General features: G+C 41.2%; 1 protein-coding gene across 1 annotated transcript in view; it reads left to right on the top strand.

Annotated features, from left to right (window-relative positions):
- The window catches only part of MTHFD1 (methylenetetrahydrofolate dehydrogenase, cyclohydrolase and formyltetrahydrofolate synthetase 1), a 40,809-nt gene that overhangs the window by 7,035 nt on the left and 14,594 nt on the right, over nucleotides 1-19,180 (top strand). Inside the window, exons 2-17 of the mRNA XM_080593987.1 lie at nucleotides 545-629; nucleotides 2,882-2,941; nucleotides 3,642-3,695; nucleotides 4,061-4,197; nucleotides 4,315-4,415; nucleotides 4,750-4,886; nucleotides 6,280-6,391; nucleotides 10,539-10,666; nucleotides 11,305-11,402; nucleotides 12,079-12,252; nucleotides 12,775-12,911; nucleotides 13,199-13,245; nucleotides 15,293-15,400; nucleotides 15,490-15,564; nucleotides 17,674-17,776; nucleotides 18,973-19,049. Of these exons, the coding sequence (XP_080450113.1) occupies nucleotides 545-629; nucleotides 2,882-2,941; nucleotides 3,642-3,695; nucleotides 4,061-4,197; nucleotides 4,315-4,415; nucleotides 4,750-4,886; nucleotides 6,280-6,391; nucleotides 10,539-10,666; nucleotides 11,305-11,402; nucleotides 12,079-12,252; nucleotides 12,775-12,911; nucleotides 13,199-13,245; nucleotides 15,293-15,400; nucleotides 15,490-15,564; nucleotides 17,674-17,776; nucleotides 18,973-19,049 (1,633 nt within the window). The remainder of the gene's footprint in view (nucleotides 1-544; nucleotides 630-2,881; nucleotides 2,942-3,641; nucleotides 3,696-4,060; nucleotides 4,198-4,314; nucleotides 4,416-4,749; nucleotides 4,887-6,279; nucleotides 6,392-10,538; nucleotides 10,667-11,304; nucleotides 11,403-12,078; nucleotides 12,253-12,774; nucleotides 12,912-13,198; nucleotides 13,246-15,292; nucleotides 15,401-15,489; nucleotides 15,565-17,673; nucleotides 17,777-18,972; nucleotides 19,050-19,180) is intronic.

The raw sequence follows: 19,180 nt of genomic DNA, 5'->3' as shown, positions 1-19,180 counted from the left end.
GAAACGAATAATATTGACCATCTGTAGCAGAGGTGTAGCTTCGGGGATACCCTGCTTAGCACTTTTGCAGTCTTACCACTGCAGTTCTGTCATCCTTTGCCAAGACACCATGTGTGGCAACGTTGACTGGTGCCTGTGGAAGACAGGCAGACTTGATACAGCACGTATGGAAAGGGGATTTGCTTTTGAGTAGGGAGCTGGAAATCCTGGGAATTTCCACGCCATGTTTTGTACTACATTTTCCCTTGTGTCCTATGAGGCTGCTGTGTGGAGAGGGTGGTAAAAAAGCACAGCGTGGACTTCAAAGGCTGGGGGGAGGAGGGGGTGCAGGGGGAGGCTGCGCAAAACTTCCAGAATGTCTTAGTAATTTACAGACATCAGTCTTATTTGGAGATTTCTGGGACTGGTGTACTCAAGGCCTAAGTGTGTGTTTGCCAGTCTGCCCGTCCCCTCGTCTTGTGTTTCAGCCCCTTGTCTTACTGTTGTATGAGAATTCAGACCTATGGTTAACTTCTGTCCTGTGTGTTTTTTCTTCCCTCCTCAGACAAGTGAGAGAGAGATTAAAGAAGCAAGTTGCTGAGATGAAAGAAAAATTTCCAGGCTTCACACCAGGGCTTGCAATTTTGCAGGTATTGTTTTCTTTAATGACAACTATGGAAAATCTTCGTTGCTTTGCAGTGATAAGTGGACAGCTGATGAGAATCACCAAAACTGCCTTGCAAAATGGAAACATTTTGTAAGGACCAGAAGTGCAAAGCTCCATGTGGGATGTTAATACTGTTCTGTGGTGTCTTTTCCCCAGCTAGTGGGGCCCAGAAAAAGTGGTTTTGTTTTTGTTTTGTATTTCAGACCCTTGCCATTCTGTGTGTTGTATTTATGAAATAAGCTTCTTGTCTATTAACAGGAAGCAACGCTAGTAGACTTTCCCAGTCTTCAGATTTGTCAGAGCCCCAAAGTGTGCTAGCTCTCAGAGATGTGTTTGTACCAGAAATCTCTGAGATGGGGGCTTTATTAAAAGATTTGGTCTGCTGTTATGTGAGAACATGGAGACAGAAGGAAACGAGACAAAATTCCTGTCCTAGAAGACCTCGAGTGCAGAGGATGGAACAAAATCCCATTGCTGAGTTTGGTATCTGTCAGAAGTTTGAGTAGGTGCTAGGGTCTACATAGAAATGCTTGTGGATGGACAAAGCACTCAGTGCAGGTTTGGGGTCAGTGTTTAGCAGAATTAAGTGGATTTTTTTTTCCTGGCAGCTGTAAGAAGTGGAAACTCTTTGGTGCGCTTAGACCTGAAAGCGATGAGCAGTAGCAATTGTCATGAAACAGGATAGAACTCTGTGGCTACGAAGAAATGATGGATGAAAAATGTCTGTTTAGAGAAGGTGCTTCTCTCCTTGTTTAGTATTTTGGGCTCCTGAAGAGCTGTATCTGGTTTCCAGTGCTAAAACAACTTTAGTACACAAAGAACATGCTCATCTTTAATGGCAGGAACAAATCTGTTCATGTTTTTTCTTTCTGGTTTTGTTTTCCATTAGCTTTAAGAAAATCAGCTTTACAGAAGACTTGTCTTCAGTTGTTTAGAAGGAAAGGGGAAGGTCCTTTATTTAAAATTTAGTAAGAGATGATTTGATGGAAATTTCTGAACTGCTGACCTTGTAAACTAACTTCAGAAATTGCTGCCCTGTAGCATTACTGGAGTTTTTCCTTGGCTGGCCTGTGTTTTCTTCAATCCTGAATTGTCTCAGTTGTAAGTCCTTTACAGCCTGTTTGCTCTTTGGCTCTCTGAGACTTCTGTAAGTTACCGAACAGGCTGGAGTTGGAGGAGTTCATCTCCAAATACAGATATTCTCAACTGTCTGTTTTTCAGTGAAGTCAGGGCAGTTAGCTATTTCTGATAAACTGCACCAGATGCAGTACGTATTCTTTTCTTGGGAGGCATCTGGTGACCTTTTGGCTGGAAGAATAATTCAGTTAAACTTTTATTTTTGTCCCATAGTCAAAAATGTCCTCTTCTGCACACTGTATGTGGTCTTTTTGCTAACATCTCCCTTCCTTCTCTTCTGCCTGTGTGAGGCATAACTTTCCCTAAATTCAGCAGACTCTGCAGGGGAGACAGCCACTTTGTATAAGCCCAGGGAAGAAGAACCAGTGCACGCTGGGTGACTGGGCGATATAGTCACCCCTTCGTCTTGTGGTCAGTGTGAAAACCAGCGATAGCTCCCAGGTCTTGGGGAGAACTGAGTTGCAAGAACTTGCTTATCATTTTTTTTCCTATTTGCCCTTCATTTTCTTACGGTTGCAAGCAGTATTGTCTTTAGCAAAACATACTGGATGATGCAGGCAGTGGCACTGTAGTTACCCAATACTGCCAAAAAACTATGGGCATTTGTTCTATTTGCTGCTTTCTCCATGTGCATCACTTTGTTCTTTTTTTTTTTTGTTAGACTTGAAAATTCTCAAGGTACAAAATAACAGTGGAAGAAATCTTTCCATAAAGGCGCACATGAATAAAATTAAGATTCCTGGGTATCAAAGAGGCCCAACTTTTCTGAAAGCCTCAATCAGATAATTGGATGTTATCAGCACCTGCTGATCATGTTAATTAACTTTCTCAGAAGAGATGGCAGGCAATATTTTCTGCTTTGGAGAGCACTGTGTTTCTAAGGGTTTTCCAAGAGATGTAAATGATATTTACACAGAAGATCAGACAGCCTCTCTTTAGCTGCCTCTTACTTGAAAGAACACTTGGTTAGCTCCAGCTGCCTACAGCCTGTTTTGCAGTTATTCAAGAGTACCTCTAGGAAGCTAAAGGTTAAGCCCTTCTCAGTCTGTTACTGGGTCTCTGTTCTGCAGAGTGACTCAACTGTCTTTTTGACTTTAGGTTGGAAATCGGGATGATTCGAACCTCTACATTAATATGAAGCTGAAAGCCGCTGCTGAGGTAATGCCCAAACTGTTTTTTGGTGGTTGATTTTTTTTTTCAATATTGTATTCCTACAGTAGGTCCAATCTGAATGTGAAATTACAGATGTGAGTCAAATAGCTAAGTTCTGCCTATATTGGAGAAACCAGTGCTAGCCTGAATTCCTTGATACACGCAAGCAATAGAGATGTGTAATCTGACAGCTGTTTGGAGTACCCCATAGCAATAATGTGGGTTGGTGCTACCTTTTGTGAAATCAGCTCCTAGATTACATGTGTCTGACGTTCTGTCTTTGCTGACCGGTGGCCATGTGCTGACCTTCTCTCAGTGTCTTGTAAGGCAACTGCAGGCACGCATCGGCATCTGTCACCACGAGGTACACAACGTGCTACAGCAGGGCTGGGAATGTTAGGAGTCCCTGTTCTCCTAGGGGACAGCGGGCGTCTTTGCTGGCATTTCACAGCAGTGTGCTGTCAAGCCAAGATGATGTTGTTTGTGTTAAAAGGTGAACAGGACAGTCGAAATATGGATCAGTCTAAACGGGCAAAGCACTAATCTTTCATCTTCTCTTTCATTGATGGTATTTCCAAATAAAAGGAGATAGACCTGGAAAGCGTGACAGAATGCAGATGAGGGTGAGCTGGATTGAGAGAACAGCCAGATCGATCTCTGGTGTCATTTCAGAAATCAGATAATTTCTGGGTATTCTCATTTGCAGATTGGGATCAGCGCCAATCACATAAAACTGCCAAACACAGCAACAGAAGCTGAGGTAAGTAGTATAGAAAAATCATATAATTTTGAAATTGAGCTAAAGGGATGAAATTATCTTTGCTATCATGGTTTATAAAAAAGTCTGCTTTTCTGTAGCTACTAACTCTTGAAAAACAGAACTGGAAACGAATCTGCTGAGATTTTTTTATTTTAAAAATAAAACTAAAAAAAAATAAAACTGCATAAAATTTAGAAATTTAGCAGGTATGTTTCTCAAAATAAAAACTATGAGTCATTCATACACCTGTATGGAAAAACAAAGTATGTTGTTTGCGTCTTTTAATCTAGATAGGGTTGTGTTTTTTCCTTACATGAGGCTTGCTTCAGTTTATCGGCCATTAGGTTTTTGGTCTTTACATGTAGGTCCTCAAGTGCATCACCTCTTTGAATAGAGACCCTGCAATTCATGGCTTTATAGTGCAGCTGCCACTTGACTCTGATAAACCCATCAATACAGAAAAAATAACCAATGCTGTTGCACCTGAGAAGGATGTAGATGGGTAAGCTGACATCACCCCTGGAGAACATGACAGCTACTCCAGAATGAAACCTCTTTCTTTTGACTGGTGGTTATGAGTCTGAGAATCTTACTTGGCCTTTATTCTTTCAATATACAGCTTGAGTAGCGTCAATGCTGGGAAACTCTCCAGAGGAGACCTTGGAGACTGCTTTATTCCCTGTACACCAAAGGGATGCATGGAACTCATCAGTCAGACAGGTAAAGGGGTTTCCATTATTCATTAGTGCACTAATCTTCAATGAGAGGCAAAACTGCATGCTGTGAGGCTGTCTCGCACTGAAACTTCTGTTGTGTTGCCATGTTTCATCTCTGCCTCCTCAGATCGAAGAAGAGCTAGTTTTAAAGTGATTCATCTTTCCTCCCTCCCTTCCAACTCTCCAGTTCCCTACCATACATGACCCAGAAGAAAAATAGTATCCTGAAATAGTGTCAAGACTTAAACTGATCAAAAGACTCCAGAGCCCTTTGAATTAGTTTGTGTTTGGATGCACAATGGCCTGATTTTATTTTCTTCTAACTTCCTGTGGTGCAGGCATCCAGGTTGCAGGGAAAAGAGCTGTAGTGATTGGTCGCAGTAAGATTGTTGGTGCTCCTATGCATGACCTACTGCTCTGGAATCATGCAACAGTAACCACTTGCCATTCAAAGACCTCAACACTGGCTGAGGAGGTAAGGAAAGGATGGATGCATGTGGTTGTAGTTATCTGCTGCAAGTCAGTGCTACCAGCTGCACATTTCTGCCTGACGTTGTGTAGATCAATGGGTCTGGGTTGTTGTTCCATCTGAAATGGTTTCCCAGTCCTGTTCGTTGGATGGTTGCATGAATTCTTCTGCTTGTATAGGGTCCTTAATTGGAGGGTTATGATTAAAACAATAACATTATTAATTTTGTTTTGTTTGGGCAAGTAGTGAGAATTTCATATTCCTTTCCTGCTCTCCAAGCAGTGGCCTGCAAGACAACATATGTTTTTGTTTTTGTTTTTGTTTTCCCAGAAAGGCCCAGTGGTCTTTCATTTTAATGGCTGGGGAATGCTAGACCAACTTTCTTTTCTCCAGGTTTTTGTTCCAGTCTATTTTCTATGACTGGGAGTTGGTGCCATTTTTTTCTTTAGCAGTGAGAGTGACAGGAATAGTGTGTTGCTGTGCTGCCACCTACTTGAATTTTGTTGAGCAATCAACACTGCCAGGCTATGTAGGCAAGTATCAAAGCTGGAAAGGGGGTAGGTGTATTTGAGTGTAACTCAAATGCAAGATCAGAAACACTGCAGTGCTTCATAAAGTTGCTGTTCAGTACGACTGTTGTTAGTTTGATTAAGAACTGAAGTGCTAATTCTTAATGAAATCTTAAAAATAGCTTATCACCCTTTAAAATGAAAAGAAAAAATTCCAAGGGATAGCAGCTTCCTCAGCTGACGTGAATGAAGCAGCGCGAGACGTGACAAGAACTTTAGTCCGAGTTTCTAGTAGCAGATTTGTGACCAGATCTTTCAAACTTGTTGAGTAGTGCCTGAACAAATACTAGTGCTGAATTATAATCAACTTCCCCCTGAGTGGCTTGTTACACAGGCCTGGACATAAAAAACACAAGACAGTGCTGCCACAAATGAATTACAGCTTACCGTTGTGCGTAGGGGTTGTTCTTGGCAGCTGTCTGATGGGTGTTGGGTGTATTTCTAGTACTGAGAAGAGCAGCTCAATATGCAGGGAAGTTTGAAGGAAGGGAGATAAGAGTATGCAGAAGGTTTTTCATCTAAAAGTATCGTATATGATCCACTTGGGAATCATGGAAGAGTTCAGTGGAGGTTGTGAAGTGTTGACTAGCAACAGTTCAGGGTAGGAGTGTGAAAATAGGCTGTAATTTCTGGCTGTGGGAATTTGTCCTTGCCAAGGAACCGTTAGCTACCTGTCATCACTAATGATGCCCTCACATTCCTCCAGTGGCAATGGGTGAGCACACAATTTCACTGCAAGTGGAGCTGATTTAAATTGCTGTTGAAGCAGCTCTGCCTTTCTCTACTGCTGGTGTGACATGAAGTTGTTTGTTTGGATTTTTTTTTTATAGGTTGGTAAAGCTGATATCCTGGTGGTTGCAGCTGGTAAAGCTGAAATGGTAAAAGGTGAATGGATCAAACCTGGTGCGATCGTAATAGACTGCGGAATTAACCACGTGCCAGGTGCGTGGGTAATGTATAAAGACTGGGGATTTATTTGTATATGTTGCTATGTAAGTACATGGATACAGTTTCCTTGGTGTTTCTAGTCCATATGGACTTCTTTTTCTTTGAAGTCTATCTTAGGTAATGATGGCAACCCCCCAAGATGCCAGAACAAAACAAGGGTTGCTCTGAAGTACTGCCCTGAAACAGATCAGTGGCAGTTTCGTTTCTTCCATCAATGAGGCTGATTATCTGTAGAGAAAAGAGGAGGCCTATGCAGTATTACAACAGAATATTCATGTAATTTGCCACAACTACACAGTGAAATCCTGCTGCTGTTGTCACTCTTGAGTGCGGAGTTTTGCTGTCATTAGTTTGCAGTTAGGTCTCATTAAGCTGTTCTGTTTGAAATACATAAATGGCAAGCAATCTCTTAAAGTAGCTGTGGATTTGTTGAATCACAACATCTAACTTCTTAGGCTTCTTGTCTTGAAACAAAGCAGTTTCTGCAAGAGTATTGGTGACAGTGGCTCTGGCACAGAACAAAGTGCTTGAATGTAATGGATTTTGAGGTAGGGTGTCAAATGGCTGAGGAACAGGCAGTCTGGCAATTTCTGTTTTCACCTCATTTTAAAAATCCAAATTGCAGATATTCAATGATATGGAAAATTAGTCACCATCCAACTATCTCTGTGCTACACCCACAGGGTTTTTAAACGGTAATTTTCATAATTAATCAGTCACTTTGTTGCCATTATTTAAAGGAATGTAAAGAAATTTCTGCTCAACAATCTTGTTCCTCAAAGATGACATTGAGTTGCATTTAAAAACATTAATCCGCAGTCTAATTAAAATTAAAAAAACCTCTGTGCTGTTGCTGTTTGTTTGATGAAGTATTTGTGCCAAGCTACCCAAACTTAGGCAACTTGCCAAAAAAACACAGGGTCACTGCTGATACGCATGAAGCAGAGCAGTGTGGACTCTCCCCCACTAACATATTACGAATAAAACTACCGGTGTGTTTTGTGACATATGATAGTATGGCCTTTTTTTTTTTCTCAGGCCTGACGTAAACTGCGTCTCTGTGGACACATCCCAGTTTCTTTGCAAATCATCTACCTTGGGCAGTGCACTGAGGTCTGAGTTTCTTGTACAGCCAGCCTACTCAGAGTTTTATGCCAGTTTATTTAAGGTGTTGTGTAAGGCTCAGTGGACAGGGCTTGATAGAGTACCACGGAAATTGTCAATTTCAAAATGATGTGTACCACAGACTTCTCTGTGGCTTTCTGAAGCTGCTGAGATTTTTTTCTATCTCCTCCTTCATTTCTGATAGGTTGTGGAAAAAAATTTCAGATGAATCTTGGAAAACCAGTGGCAGTATTGTGGGAATTGCAATGCTACAAAAAGAAGAGAAGCTGGGTTGCCAGCAGCTACACTGCTGTCCAGATAGAGTATTAGTGTTAGCTGTGATGGTACTTTGAGCACTCTGCCACAGTTGTCATACATCTTCCTGGAGCTTTAAGTGCACACAGCTAGGTGCCTGCTAGGTGTAGATGTGATAGTAGCTGAAGGAAAAGGAAATCTCCGGATGTGCCTGTATTTTGCATCTGTAGGGGCAAATCCCAATATGATTTGGCACGTCAGTACAAGTAGCTTCATGCAGACTTGGAAAGTTGGATCCAGAAGTGTTATAGCTGTGTAGCACCATGAGAATGTAGCTGTTGTGCTTTTCACAGAATCACAGAACCATCTAGGTTGGAAGAGACCTCCAAGATCATCTAGTCCAACCTCTGACCTAACACTAACAAGTCCTCCACTAAACCATATCACTAAGCTCTACATCTAAACGTCTCTTAAAGACCTCCAGGGATGGCGACTCAACCACTTCCCTGGGCAGCCCATTCCAATGCCTAACAACCCTTTGAGTAAAGAAGTTCTTCCTAATATCCAACCTAAACCTCCCCTGGCACAACTTTAGCCCATTCCCCCTCGTCCTGTCACCAGGCACGTGGGAGAACAGACCAATCCCCACCTCGCTACAACCTCCTTTTTGAATGGAGCCTGGCCTGTGTGCTCCCAAGGCTCCCACCTTGGATAATTTGGGCGCATCTGTTTTTGCATTTGTGTTGCAGTTGAACAGAATTTCTTCTGAGTCTCTGGGTAGAGAGCAAGGAAGAGAGGATTGCCTGAAACCTTTACTAGAGCAGACAAGTGTCTTATTCCCTTTCCAGACTGTATCGTATTTGTATTTCTCTCCCTACTGCTGCATCATCATAGCTGTTCATTACATATGTGTAGGTATGTCCTTCATTTCTTGGATCTCCGAGTCCTTGGATGTTGTTTCTCATATGTTCCAGCTGGCTAGAAAACCTACTGTACCAAAGAAGAGACAGGCACTGGGAATGGTTATAGTGTCACTAATGTTTTCTGTAACTATTTCTTTAAAAGCAGAATGATGAATATTAAGAAGGTAAAATTAACAGGGAGAAGCAGAAAGTGCTGTGTATGAGCTTGCCTTCAAAAGGGTATTTTCAAGGTAGTTCAGTAGCCTCTAAGTTGTGCTCAGCAGCACTTGGCATGAGGTGTGGACGCAGGGGCAAGGACTGGGGGTTGTTTGGCTTGTGCTCATTGCTGTGTCTGTGTAACAGATCAGGCTGTTTGTGTTTGGAGTCACATGTTTCATCGCTTGTTTTCTTCATTTTGAGGCCTGGAGTCTTCCTGGCTGGGGTGGTTGGTAAGGCTGCTTGGAATCCTTGGAGGAAAATGTAATTATACTATTTGCCTTTTGCAAACTTAATTAAAACTACTGTCTGGGCTGGAAGGCCAGATTGGTCTGCAGCTTGGGCAGCAAAGCTGACAGTTGCTGTAGAAACAATGTTAACAGCTGTGATAGTCGAGCTTTGAATTTTAGGAAAAAGAAGTGTTGCTTGAAACATAAATGCAGCAGAAAAACATCTAAACTGCTAATTGTCAGTACCAGTGCAGCTAGACATTAGTGTTGGCAGGAGCTGCTTTTCTTCCCTCTTTAGTTCTACCATTATCAGCTGTTCATGAGTTTGGTTTCTTTTACACTTCTCCCCCTCATCAAATGTACGTTAAAGTTATTGATTATGTTCTGTACAAACATATACTTACTGTATACAAGATAATGTTTTAGCATAACAATATTAAAATCTATCATACGTTTTTTCACACTGCTTAAAGTTGCCTAGGGCCTTATACATGAAATGAGGATCTGCTATTCCAGGATAAACTTAAATTTGCTTTTTTTTATAAGCCATGTCTGTAATTGGTGAGTTCCTTAAATGGCTCTGCTAGTTTGCTAATGCATTTTGTCTTTTCTCTCCTTACCGGTGATCTTAAAGGTCATGTAGTACAACAGGAGATAGTAAATTTTTGCCAGAAAGGAGGTTATTCTGCTAGAACTCTCTTAAGCCACCTGTGAGGTTTGTTTTGACAAGTCTGGTATCTATGAACTGCAGTATTTACCAGTACCAGTACATCATGAAAATGGCAGTAGGTAATTGAAAAGCCCAGAATTTTCTGTTTTCAGTTTCCGCAAAGGTAGATAAATTTTATCAATAGAAAGGCCTACATTTCTTCCAAAGTGGAATGAAGCAACTGTAAATCTGGGGTTTTGGAACAAGACAGCCCTGTTGCATCTTCTAGATCATTGTTTCATATCTCCTTCAAATTGGAAGCTGTACTATACCTTAAGAGCAATACAGTAGGATTTGTGAGAGGATGGTTCAGGTGACATCTATTTTGTATGTTCCAGCTGTGTGTTGTACTTGCACAGATGTAAGACTAGGTGTATGCTTTGTTACCCCTGCTGCCAGAAGCAGCGTTTGTTTTGGGGTCTTCAGACTGCCCTGTGGGGCACATGCCATTGAGAAAATACTTGCACCTTCAAGGAAAGGGAGACTGATCTGTCTGGCTGAGGATAGACGGCACTTAATGAGAATATGTAGTGTATCAGCCCTGATGCTGCGAGTGAAGTATGCTTCATCTTGTGGCGTTGCTTTATTTTGCAGCTTCCTAGGTACTCAGCATCTGTTTTGGTTACTCCAGCAAAGGAAAGGGCTTCAGCTTCAGTCGGTGCTGCCTTTTCTGTTGTTTTGGTGACGTGTGATCTGTGTAACTTAATTTTTCATTGAATCTCCAGACAGCACAAAGGCCAGTGGAAAAAGAGTTGTAGGAGATGTGGCGTACAATACAGCGAAAGAAAAAGCTTCCTACATCACCCCAGTTCCTGGTGGCGTTGGGCCTATGACTGTGGCCATGTTAATGCAGGTATGTGGACAGAGAGAGAGACATCTCTCAGCCCATCTCCTCTGTATTTGCCTTTGGGTATGTTGCTGCTGATCATCAGCACGCTACCAAAAGCAATTGGTGGTTCTTTCTTGCTCTTACAGAGGTCTAGTTAGGATTTGCAAACTGAGGAAGAAGGTGGCCTCGAATGAAATGTTAGGACAGAAGAACAATTTTTTAATATATATATATTTTTTTTTAACTGTGGCCTCTCAAAACAGTGAGAAATTAGCTTGTCTTACAAAGCTCTGGGTATAGTTCTAAAACTGTTCACACAATGATGGGATAAAGAGAAGCAGAGTAACAGTATAAAACAGCTCCTTCGTTGTTTATTTTTTTTAAAGGAAGCTGGAGTAGAAGGTATTATAAATATATAAAAATAACATCTTCACTGGACTGTACTACATCTAGATATAGGCAGATAAATATCTATCTGTATTCCTTTTAAGAAAATTCCAAACAAAATCTCATTCTGGAGTGTTAGCCATGTTTTTAATCAAAGCACTTTGTTGATTAATCCCAAACTGAGGTAGAGGGGAGGGGAAAGCCTTTGAGTCTCTGTTAACCAACAAAGTTCATGCAGTGGTTGTCGCTACAATGCATTCTCATTCTCAATTTAGAGTACAGTGGAGAGTGCACAACGTTTTCTGGAGAAGTTCCAGCCTGGAAAATGGAACATCCAATATAACCAGCTTACCCTGAAGATGCCTGTTCCAAGGTAATGCCCCCAATGAAGCCACTAGGAGTGTTCGTGCAGTGTAGTATTCACTTCTATTCCCAAGTTTTATATAACGTAGAGCATACAACTTTGCAGATTGTAGCTGGGGTTAAGTTTGGAGAGATCTAGTGAGAAAGCAATGTGAGATCTCCCCAAGGAAGGAGAGCTAACCTTCAGTGGTGCTGTGACGTATATTGAAATGTAGGCTTGGGTCATTCTTATAATATTAGGGCATAAACATGGTTTTCCAGAGATACTTTGGGTGAGTCTAAGTAGTTGCTGATTCGGCAAGTAGAAAGACACTTATATTTTGGAAATTTTTCTATCTGACGTGGCAAAAACTTAGCACCTTAAAGTAGAAGTTCTTGATGTAGAGTCCACAAGGAGCAGTTGAAAATACAGAGAATACCATAATGGAGTCTTACCCAGTATTTATAGAAAGACATGCTTTGGTGTTTTTTGTTTGTTTGTATTATCTTTAATTTTATTGTTATCCTCTGAAGATGTGTGTATTCTAACATAGCCAATATTGGTAGAATTGATTCATTTAACTAAAAAACATTGAAGCTTGCCTTTTAAAACATAGATCAGATGCTTTTGAGTCATGCTGCCAGAAACAGGGAATTTGTGAGAAGTCTGTGATATTTATAAACTGATCTTGCTCTCTTTCTTTAAGTGATATTGAAATATCGCGATCTTGCATACCCAAGCCCATTGATCAAGTTGCAAAAGAAGTTGGCCTGCTCCCTGATGAGATGGAACTCTATGGCCAAACTAAAGCCAAAGTTCAACTGTCAGCTCTGAAACGGCTGAAGAACCAGCCAGATGGCAAATACGTTGTTGTTACTGGGTAGGTACTTCCTTAGCTGAAGAGGCATCACTTACGTGGTGTCAAGATAAAAAGAAATTTTGTTAGCCTGGCTTGTCGTTGTGTTGTCTTTCTATAAGTTGACTGTACAGAGTGCTCTGGGTTTTAGCAAATCACACTGTGACAATCCAGTGGTTTGGGAACTAGAATTACCTCTTCTAGCAAATAGTGGGAACGTGGTTTAGCCTTTTTCTCTTGGAGGTGCATTGTTTTGCTCTGCAGGTCAGGTTAATGAGGGGCAGACTGGATCACGGTGTTCTAGTGTAGCTGCTTGCCTTCAACAGTAACCTGCAAGATGCTTCTGAGGAAGGTCTTGGGCAGCTATGTGGTAACTTGCCAATCTTATTCCTGTTGTCAATTGCTGAAGATTAGCTGAAGTGTGAAACAATCCAGAATTGGATTGGCATTAGCTGCGTCACTGGGTACCTGTTTTATCACTGTAAGTGTTTTGAGGCTCAACTACTACAAGGGTTTCATTGTGTCTGTTGTGCTTTGTCACTGCAGGATAACTCCCACACCACTTGGAGAGGGGAAAAGCACCACCACCATAGGTCTTGTTCAAGCCTTAGGAGCACACCTTCATCAGAACGTCTTTGCCTGTGTTCGGCAGCCCTCTCAAGGGCCAACCTTCGGTATAAAGGGTATGTGCTGTTCTATTGATTGCAGGTAGTCTAAAGGGGGAAAGATGGCATTTGAAGATTTTTATTCTGCTACATTGTAGTTTTACATAATTCCCAGTTAGGATTGCATTTCTTTCTTGAAGAAAAACCTAGAGTAAGTTTTTCAGTGTTGTTCTCAAGTGCTGTGCTGGGATATTAACTAAGCTGCTCAACAGTAGCTGCCTTCTTAGAGTCATTAAGCAAATACATGCATTATCACTCTGGGCTAGGGAGACCTTTATTTGCATGATTTGTCTGTTTCTCTGTAGGTGGAGCTGCAGGTGGTGGCTATTCTCAAGTTATTCCCATGGAAGAGGTAATTTTTTGTACAAAACTTCATTGCACATATAGCTTACAGACCTTGAAGAGACACTGCAGTCAGATAACTTATGAAATCTTTTTTGTTTATGGCCCAGTGTATCACTCCAAGAATGGGCGTTTGATTTCAGCAAAGCTTTTTTAGAAAACTCACTTCTTTTGTTGTTTCAGAAGGGCATTTGCATGGTCAAGGAATTTTACAGAACTGAGAATTCCCAGTTCCTCTGTTCCCTCCCCTCTTCTACTTATGAATTGCTGCGTACCCTTGAGCAAAGTACATCCAGTGCCTCTTTTTCCTAGTGCTGAAATTAAGATTATAATGACCTAATACGTTTTGGAAGCATATTCAATAGTTCTCTCAGCAACAGTGGTCACTGACTCCTTCTGTGAGCTATTTTGGTGTACTTGTGTTTTGGATTACTAACGTGAAAAGGGAAAATGGGAATCAATAATGCCAAGACCTCAGCCTGTGGGTGACTGGCACTGCAGTGTATTTCTGATGTGACTTGGCAACGAGTAAAATCCTGTGTCTGGGGGCAGGGAACTGAAAGGCACGTGTAGCACGTGCTCTCATGCTTCCTCCAACTCTCCTGTAATTGCATGTAGAATCTTACTTTTGTGCACTACAGATCGAAACGGTAATTTCAGGAGGAAAAACAGAAAAGATCAAAAGGGCTGTTTGTTCCAACTGATGCAGCAAGTCCATAAAAGATCTTAAAAAAAATTGTTAAGGAGGCAGAAGATTGACTTACTCAGGTGCCAAGAACATGTGTGAATGATAGATGTGACAGGAAAAATAATCTCCTCCTGCATGGGAGCGTTAATAAGATGAGCTAAAAGACTTCAGTGTGTGTAGCAGTGGGAAGCAGCCCCAGTCTTGAAACAAAGTGGTTGAAAGGACTCTCAGTATGACCCACATGGTAGAAAAACACACTGTAGTCTTTTGGGAGTGTTTTAATTTATCAATGCATGTCTCAGAAAATACAAGCACCTGGAGTCAGTAGACGTAGTAATGACCTTGATGCACCATTCGATGTTTCTGCGTGCAGCTTTCATCCCAGGAAATGATTAGCAAGCAAATAACTTTTAAATGAGGACTGTAGAACTGAGGTGGTAATAATTGCTGCTTGTTGCATACAAGTAGAATGAGAACAATTAGCATTTCCTTATTAGGATCTATGATCACTGTGTGACTGGCTCCATTCTGTTTTTTTTGCTATTTGGTTTATAAGACCACAGCAGCAAGGCTCCAGCAAAGTGGTATCATAAAGGCTTCTGTCATATCACTTTTTCTAATGTCCTTTTTTCATCTTCCTCCTGTGCTGCACTGCTACAGAGGAAACGGATTGTTTTAACGACACTCTTCCCTTCCCTGCCCTAATGCAAGTTCATCAAGTAAGCTATATATCCAAAATCTTTTGTCAGTATAGCTCCAGTGCAGCAAGAAAACTCACATAGACAAACCCACTCAAATTATCGTTTAATGAGATAGAACCGAGAAAACTACTAGCGTTGTCACTGTAGTACGTGGTCTACAAGTCCTGCCTACGATACTGTGTGTGAGTGGTTAGCTTATGCAGAGCTCTGTGCAGTCACAGCTCTACTGATAGCGCCACATAAGGTTGCTAGTTTGAATTTAGTTCAGATACCTCTGTGGGAGCAGCCAGAACTTCAGCTAATGTGTGGAACGTGCAAATAATGTGAGTGGGTCAAAAGGAAGGTGAAAGAAGGAGTAATGCAGATGCGCTGTACCATGCTGTTCTCAGGTATCAAGGAGCCTGGCAGAACTGTTCTCGTGCAAAAATCTTATTTGGAAGCTTTGTTCTGGAAGTTTGTAAAATGACATAAATGTGGGGGAGGCATTTTTCTGTTTCAGAGAAATTCTTTCCTCTCTTCCACATACCGCTCTGGGCAATCTCTTCCCCCTCCACCCTCACCCACTTTAACATTGCTATTAATATGTCTCTTTCCATCTGTCTACAATGTATTGAAATATATGAAAATTGCAGCAGGATGAGGTAACCGATATGTTTTCTGTCCTGTAGTTTAACCTTCACCTCACTGGCGACATCCATGCTATTACTGCAGCAAACAACCTGGTTGCTGCTGCTGTGGACACACGTATATTCCATGAGCTAACTCAGAATGACCAGGTAGGATCCTTTCTTACCATGCCCAACCCACTCTGGCCAGGATGTTGTGGGTACACCAGCAGTACTAACTACATGTTTCATTCTTCAAGGCTCTCTATAACCGTTTGGTGCCTTCCGTCAATGGTGTTAGAAAGTTCTCAGAGATTCAAATCCGAAGGTTACAGGTAAGTTCACTGGTTTCACATTGGTTTCTGGTTCTGTTCCACTTGCTCCTCCTTTATATATGCAGAGCTAGCTAACAAAACTACTCATGTTGCACTGTAGGTCATAGAATCACCTAGATTGGAAAAGACCTTCAAGGTCATGAAGTCCAACCATCAGCATGACTTACCAAGTCCAATCATTAAACCACGTCTCTTAGTGCCATGTCCAGACATCTCTTAAATACCTCAAGGGATGGGGACTCTATCACTTCCCTGGGCAACCCATTCCAGTGCTTAACCACCCTCTCCATAAAGAAATTCTTCCTAATATCCGATGTAAACCTCTTCTGGCACAACTTGAGACCGTTTCTTTGTGTCCTATCACTTGTCAGTTGAGATAAGAGGCTGACTAGGCCAACCAACCGATGATAAGATCATTCTACTAGCATTTGTTTTTTACACAAAGTGTACAAAAGTGCGGCAGTCTGTCTTACAGCACAGATAACAATGAGTTGAAGCTCCAAGGGGAAGAACCATTGATGTAAATGTATTATGTGCTGTGTGAGTAACGCAGTGGGAGGAGACAAGCGGACTAGTGCCCTTTATTAATAGTGTCAATTTAGTGTCCTTAATGTAGTTTAAGACCAGAACCAATCTTTGTCTGTCACAGCCAGTGAAAGCTAAAGATGAATAAGTTGTATGTGACAGCTATATAGATAATGCAGCACAAAAAAGACAACTTACAAAATTCAGCAAAAAGAGAAGATAGTGAATTTTTTGTCCTAGCCTGATTCAGCAAACAGGAGAGAAGGGAAAAAAATGCCTGTCCCCTACATCCTTTACTTCTCTTCTCCCCCAAGAAAAGAATTCCCAGTTAAATGAGTGCACCTGTCATTGAGTCTCAGACCCTGAGGAGATCACAGCTCCTCCAGTCCACAGAAATAAACTTATACCAACATGTGTCCCTGGCCTCTTCAAAAATTAGGATTAACAGGGGAATAGTTTTTCCATTGCGCTTGGACCTTCTGGCTATGAAAACAGGCTGGGCTCTGCTAAGCTTATTCCGAGCGCAAACCTGATTGTACAATATTCATGCTCAATCAGTTGCCCATAGGGAGGTCAGGACCAGTAGACTACTTAGGAAGCTGAAACTCTAATTTATTAATTGGCTATAATGTCTCAACCGTCAGAGAATGTGCGGTTTACTTCCACTGCCAGGCAAAGCAGCTTTGTCATATTGCTTGGTGTTCTTGATGGACTGCAAGGGAACTCTACCCTAAGCACCCCTCTGGTTATTAACTGTTGAGATGTAGAAGGGATGCTAATACTCAAAAAGTGAATCTTTTTGATGGTATGGTGGGTTTTGTTGTTTTTTGTTTGTTTGTTTTTAATGCTATGCTTGAAGAGGGAGAGAACAGACTTTCTTCTTCCCTGCTGTTCTCCTGGAGAAAATAGGACTTAGCTGTCTAGTTAATTTAAAAAAAAAAAAAAAAAAAAAAAAAAGCTTGTTCATAAATCAGCTCAATCCTTTTCCTCATTTCTAAGCTTGCACTCATATCGGGCTTCTTGAGATAATTCTTCTCTCAATTAAGCAACTTGGCAAACTGCCCATCCTCCCAGTATGTTCAAGATCAGCTTTCTGGGATGCTGACAGCCTTGTGACTGAATTGTTTAATTCCTCCTTTGTGCTGCTTAACCAGCATGCTGAAAGCAGTGTCTTTAAATACGTATGGCTGTGTGCAGTGACCCTAGTCAAACTAATGAGAAATGGCTGTAAGCATGTGAGACTAACGGTTAGAACAAGGCGTGTAAGAAACTGCAGAGCTTTCATTCTTAACGATTTCCGTAGATGCCTTACACAAAACTTTGTGACAACCTGCCCTGATGAGCTCTGTTTTCTGCATTGCCCTTTACAAGTTAGCAAGCAGCAAGCTCTGCTTCCAGGTGCACGCTGATACAGATCACTTTATGTTGTGGGACTTAGGAAAAGGGACACCAGTAGGACATCTCCTCCTTATTTCTGAATATGCATGTGCTGCTGGCAAAGGCTAATTGCTCTAGTGAAATGTTCATTTCCCTGAATCTTTTCATTATAGTTTTTTTTCTCTTATGTGTCCTTTCCTTCCACAGAAATTGGGCATTAACAAAACTGATCCTACTGCTTTGACAAAGGAAGAAGTGAACTTATTTGTGAGATTGGACATTGACCCGGCCACCATAACATGGCAAAGAGGTACAAGAGCCATTAAATGGAAGAGTTAGTAAAAAACAAACCTTCTTAAAAAAGAGGTTTGCAAGTGTAGCAGGAACTGTGTTTCCTGGGAAGATGGGAAGGACAGCAGGGCTGGCCTCTGCTGAGTGTTTGGTGGGATAAGTGCGTGCAGCTGAGATCCCATTTCTACAGGGTCTGACACAGGGGCTTAAATCCTAATCTTTGTGGATTCGGAGTAGACCTCACTAATTGGTGCAAGTTTGTGCTTGTGCTTTTGTTGGTCACTGAGAGTTTTGAGCTCAGCAACTGTAGCCAGCAGTCTTTTTACCTGACTATCTGAGAAAGCATTGTGAGCAGGAGAGGGTACTGTTCTGGAATTAAACTCAATTTTAATCTGCCCACTTGCTCTGTTGGGAAATGACAGAAAATAAATGCCAGATTTTTAAAAGGTTTTTAAAGATACCTAAAGTAAGATCAGTCTCTGGTCTGGCTGTGTTAACAAAAGGAATTTCAGATAAGGAAAAATTTTATTTAGGTCCCATGAGGATTGCTTTTTTTTTCCTTTTATGAAAATACAATGTGAAATGTATTCTCCAAAATTTGCTTCATATCCTATAATGGAGATAAATTAGTCTGCCTCATGGGAAATATTTTATAAAATACTTAGAATTTTTCAAGCAACTAGTAAGAAACAGCAAGTTTAAGCTGGTATTTGATAGTTTGTGTTCCAAAGATAATTTGAGCTAGTGGGTCTCTATGGAACTGTTCTCATTAGATGGTAGATTCTGACCATTTTGTCCTTAAACTTATAAAATGATAATTTTATTTCCTTTTGGCTGTAGTAATTTTCTGATTTCGTTTTAACTAATGGTGAAAAAGCAATGAAAATTTGAAAAAGCAATTGGAATTATGCTAGCAACTCTGCTTTTCAGAGAGGCTTTGGACTTGTGGTTAATGCACACACAGGTAGGTAGACTCCCTCTGAACGCAGTGCAGAATCTGCATGTGACTGTAGTCCATCTTAACAGCATTGCATTTGTGTCTTGGAGAAGAATCGTGCTGATTATTAGTGCTTGTCATTCTGTAGGAGAAGATGGTTTTCCAAACTGCCATCCTCTCTTCATGCTGATCTAGCTGAGTGTTTGTCTCTTACAAACTATAACTGTGACTTATGGCTTGCAGTGTGACTTCTCATCCTTCTCTCTGCATCCTCACAGTACTGGATACGAATGACAGGTTCCTCAGGAAAATCACTATTGGACAGTCTCCAACAGAAAAAGGCTTTTCACGAACGGTAATTATTCTCCTTTCTTGCATCTTTTAAAAAGTACTTTGAAAAATATGATCCCAAAGCAAATTTCTGTAACTCCAGATGTTTTTTTTTTGTTACACCAATATCTTGTTAAGGAGAAAATAAAACTAAAC

Source organism: Anser brachyrhynchus (genome assembly GCF_964034855.1).
Source record: "Anser brachyrhynchus genome assembly, chromosome: 5".
NCBI lineage: Eukaryota > Metazoa > Chordata > Aves > Anseriformes > Anatidae > Anser > Anser brachyrhynchus.
The sequence above is the reverse complement of the archived record's forward strand: the minus strand, read 5'-3'. Positions and strand labels throughout refer to the sequence as shown.